Source organism: Cyprinodon variegatus, unplaced genomic scaffold, assembly GCF_000732505.1.
Source record: "Cyprinodon variegatus isolate N-32 unplaced genomic scaffold, C_variegatus-1.0 Scaffold1, whole genome shotgun sequence".
NCBI lineage: Eukaryota > Metazoa > Chordata > Actinopteri > Cyprinodontiformes > Cyprinodontidae > Cyprinodon > Cyprinodon variegatus.
The window spans coordinates 309,911-313,256 of record NW_015150454.1 but is presented as its reverse complement, the minus strand read 5'-3'; the positions used below and the strand labels follow the sequence as shown (position 1 = coordinate 313,256).

The window sequence follows — 3,346 nt, the reverse complement described above, 5'->3', positions numbered from 1 at the left end:
TTAGAGTGTTTGAAGTCTTTATCAAACCTGATTAACCTGTTCAGATTAACCAAGCAAGTATTTATAGTCATTACAAAAGTTTAAAATGTTCATCAAATTTGCTTAAAAAGTAAAATACAATCTCTAAGATCATAATAAATTCTAAGACTGGATTTACACTAAAAATACCAGGAGGGCTGCCTACTGCACTTCAACCTGCCGTTCATGCTAGACTAGAAGTTGGGCGACAAGCATTTTTTACTTTCTTCTGAAAGAATAAGATATTTGCTATTTATTTTTTTAGACTGTGTTTAAACCAAATTAATTTCAGTTTAAATAACTGTTGCATATAAAAACAGAAAATATGGACAGCAAGAGCCAGGTTATGATGAGACATTTAATAGAACAAATATTCACATTTTCTTTACATAGTTTCTTATAAAACAATATATTTTAAACTTTTTATGTAACATATTTACAAAACATGCATCTCCATGTCTTTTATAATACTACTGTTGATTTAAATCAATGGGACAAATAAGTGCCACCTGCAGGATTATTTACAATACAGTAATTTACTGCAAAAAGAGTGGCTTGAAGTTCCAAAAAAGAGAAACAAAAGCAGTTCTGCCACTGACGACTCGAATCATCCTTCTGGAATGTCACTTTCTGTTTTTTGATTCTCCACCTGTTGATGGGGTTTAGGAAAAGCTGGCCTTACAATGTTGTGTCCCTGTGGGTGTATCACTTTCCAGGATTCATGTCCATCCTTCCAGGTGATGTATTGTTGTCAGCAATTTCGGCAGGAAAGAATGTCTCAGGTGTAGGCTGTCTGGTGTGTGTCAGCATCTTTGGTGAACACAAGGTCTGAAGAGGAGGATTTGTCAGTGTCTGCAGTGTCTGTCACTGATTTATCGATGTGTGTCTTTGTGTGTGAGTGGATGTGGGTTTTTATTTTTCTGTCTCTCTGTCCGTGTGGTTGTGTCAGCGTCTCTGACAGGTGTGTAGGTTCCGCGCTGCAGTCCTGCTGACACCCTGATCTCGCTCTCCTTTCTCCTGCCGACACACCAGGCCTTCACCACAGTCGCAGCGCTGGAACAGCTCCAAACCATGGTTGCCTTTCCTGCGGTGACGCGTACACACCTGGCCCTCTGTCAGCACGGGCTTGCAGATGCGGGACCAAAAGTGTCTGGCACAGCACAGACCCTCAGAGCAGTCACTGGATCTTAGACACGCATCTCCCTCCTGACCTGGAGATAGAAGCAGATTTGAAATTTGTTATATTCTAAGATTTCTAAAAACCTCCTGTTTACTCTGTGACACAAGACTTGTTAGTGGGGACAGGTAACACACCTTTGACAGAGTTTAGTTGAAAGCCAGGGGCTGTGGGTGTTCTCTTTCCTTGATGCTCCATGGTGTTGTTGTGTTTATGCCAGCCAGTGGTGACAAAAGAGTCTGAGTTATGGATGTCATTTACCTGACAAACACCTACACAGGAATGAGATTGTTAAAAAACTTTGTCACAATAGACAACCAATGAGCAAATAAACAGTTATCATTGAAATTCACCATTAATGAACAGTTTTGATTCAGGTGCATCACTTATATGTCATGATATGTCTTATGTCAGGATAGAATTTCCTGCTCACCGTTGATGCAGCGATTTCCTGCGCAGCACATGGAGTCCCTTACACAGCGCTTCCTGCACTTGCGGCACGGCAGGCAAACACCCCGGGCGTCATTGCAGAACTCATCACCTCCGCAGTCCTCATCATCCGTGCAACCACCTGACTGCTGCAGCAGAAAAAAAGCTTAACATATAAGCCGTGCGTGATTTTACGCACAGCTTTGAACTGTATACAGAGAAATGTTCCCTTACCTGCAAAGTATCCATGGGTGATCTGTGCCCCGTGCCACCGGGTGGTGAGGTGCGCGGACTTGGACTAACTGTGTCCGCACTTTTGCCCGCACCAGTTAAGGTTTTTATCGCGTTGGAGTTCTTCAGGGCTGCTCCCGCGTAAACGTCTCCACAGTATCCAAACAGAATGAGCTGTAAAGCCAAGATGTGGTGCGCTAAGGGCATCAGCATGATGCTTCTTTTCAGCTCTTTAACAGACATAAAAAGAGAAAAAATGAATCCTTTATTTTCTGCTGAATGGTGAAAAGTGACAAAGTCCAAAAGGCGCTGATATCCCAAAGTTTCCCAGACAGTTATGGCGCAACGGTCGGATGCCTCCTGACTCTAAAAAGTCTTGAGGATGATCTCTTTATACATGTAGACCTGTTTGTCTTCCCGCCCCTTGCTGTGCACAACAAAGGCGGAGGGGGTGGAATTTCAAACAGCCCTGCTGTACGGAAATAGCCATCCTTTGCACAGATCGAGGCTCCGCAGTGTTTGTGGAATGATAATGACCCGCAGAGTCTGTCTGAATACCCATCAACGATGCGCAGGAAACATTCATCCATAAACTTCACCACAAACTATTCCTCACTAAATTAATACCAGCATTTGAAATCGAATCTGTTTTGTTTAAGTACAAAACAAACGCAACTAAGCTTTGAAGTTATGTTTGGAATATTTTAATCGCCCTCTTTACAAATAAAACGTTTTTAATTGTAAATTTGGATTCTCATGCAATTTTACAGGTAGCCTACTAAACGGGATTAAAAAAAGGACCTTGCAATTCTAAAAAAAAATTATTTTCTTAGGATAAAAAAAACTTTATCTCTAATTTTAATAGCAGTTTATTTATAACACGTCTTGACAAACGTCCACATGTGGGCTTATTTGATTCTGTGTGGTTTCAGCTTCTTTGACATCCAAGAAGGGTCTACCCTTTGGCACTTTCAGGACCATAGAGATTGAAGTTACTTTGGTCCATTAACCACTCTATTTGATCCTTGTGATTTGCAAAAGGTTGCAATTATCCACCAAAGTGTGCTTGATTACACCAGCCGTGGACATCAATGTGTTTAGGATGTGAGTGGCATTAAGAGGTGTGAATAGTTTACCGAATTAATGGGGGAAGCCTTTAAGGAGTGACTGGCACATTGAGATTAAAGGAGACTCTGATCTGCTCCATGCCCTGTTCGGGCTCCAGCATCCCGATAGGCTCTTGGGGAAACTTTATTTGTAGAGGCCTATCAGGTTTGGGTGTCAAGAAAATAAAGAGATTTACTCTAATAGATTAGAAAAGAAAAGCATAAAATTGTATGGCAGTTGCATTTTAAAGGCAGATAAAGAAAAGAGAGGTAAAAAAAGATAAAGATACCAACCTAAAAAGGTAAACCAATGTTAGAACCCATGTAACCCTGATTTTTACGCATGAGAATACTGCTTCTCAATTTTTCGGTTATGATTCTGGTT

General features: G+C 41.1%; 1 protein-coding gene across 2 annotated transcripts; it reads right to left on the bottom strand.

Annotated features, from left to right (window-relative positions):
• Positions 1-364: 364 nt before the first annotated feature.
• dkk1 (dickkopf WNT signaling pathway inhibitor 1) lies at positions 365-2,241 on the bottom strand. 2 transcript variants are annotated; one of them, XM_015385101.1, is made up of 4 exons: positions 1,859-2,241; positions 1,629-1,770; positions 1,333-1,467; positions 365-1,229 (listed from the first exon to the last, which is right to left on the bottom strand). In XM_015385101.1, exons 1-4 carry the CDS (start codon positions 2,096-2,098, stop codon positions 964-966), a joined length of 783 nt encoding a protein of 260 aa, XP_015240587.1. In that variant the 5' UTR covers positions 2,099-2,241; the 3' UTR covers positions 365-963. The 2 variants fall into 2 exon arrangements, with proteins under 2 accessions (XP_015240587.1, XP_015240504.1); XM_015385018.1 differs by having other exon boundaries at positions 1,629-1,773; positions 1,859-2,235.
• Positions 2,242-3,346: the final 1,105 nt, after the last annotated feature.

Bases quoted from the DNA above. Each gene is read 5' to 3' on its own strand.
- dkk1 (XM_015385018.1), bottom strand. From the start codon at position 2,098: ATGTCTGTTAAAGAGCTGAAAAGAAGCATCATGCTGATGCCCTTAGCG. The intron at 1,774-1,858 runs GTAAGGGAACAT...TTTCTGCTGCAG, and splicing joins CACCCATGGATACTTTGCAG to CAGTCAGGTGGTTGCACGGA. The intron at 1,468-1,628 runs GTGAGCAGGAAA...ATTCCTGTGTAG, and splicing joins AGGAAATCGCTGCATCAACG to GTGTTTGTCAGGTAAATGAC.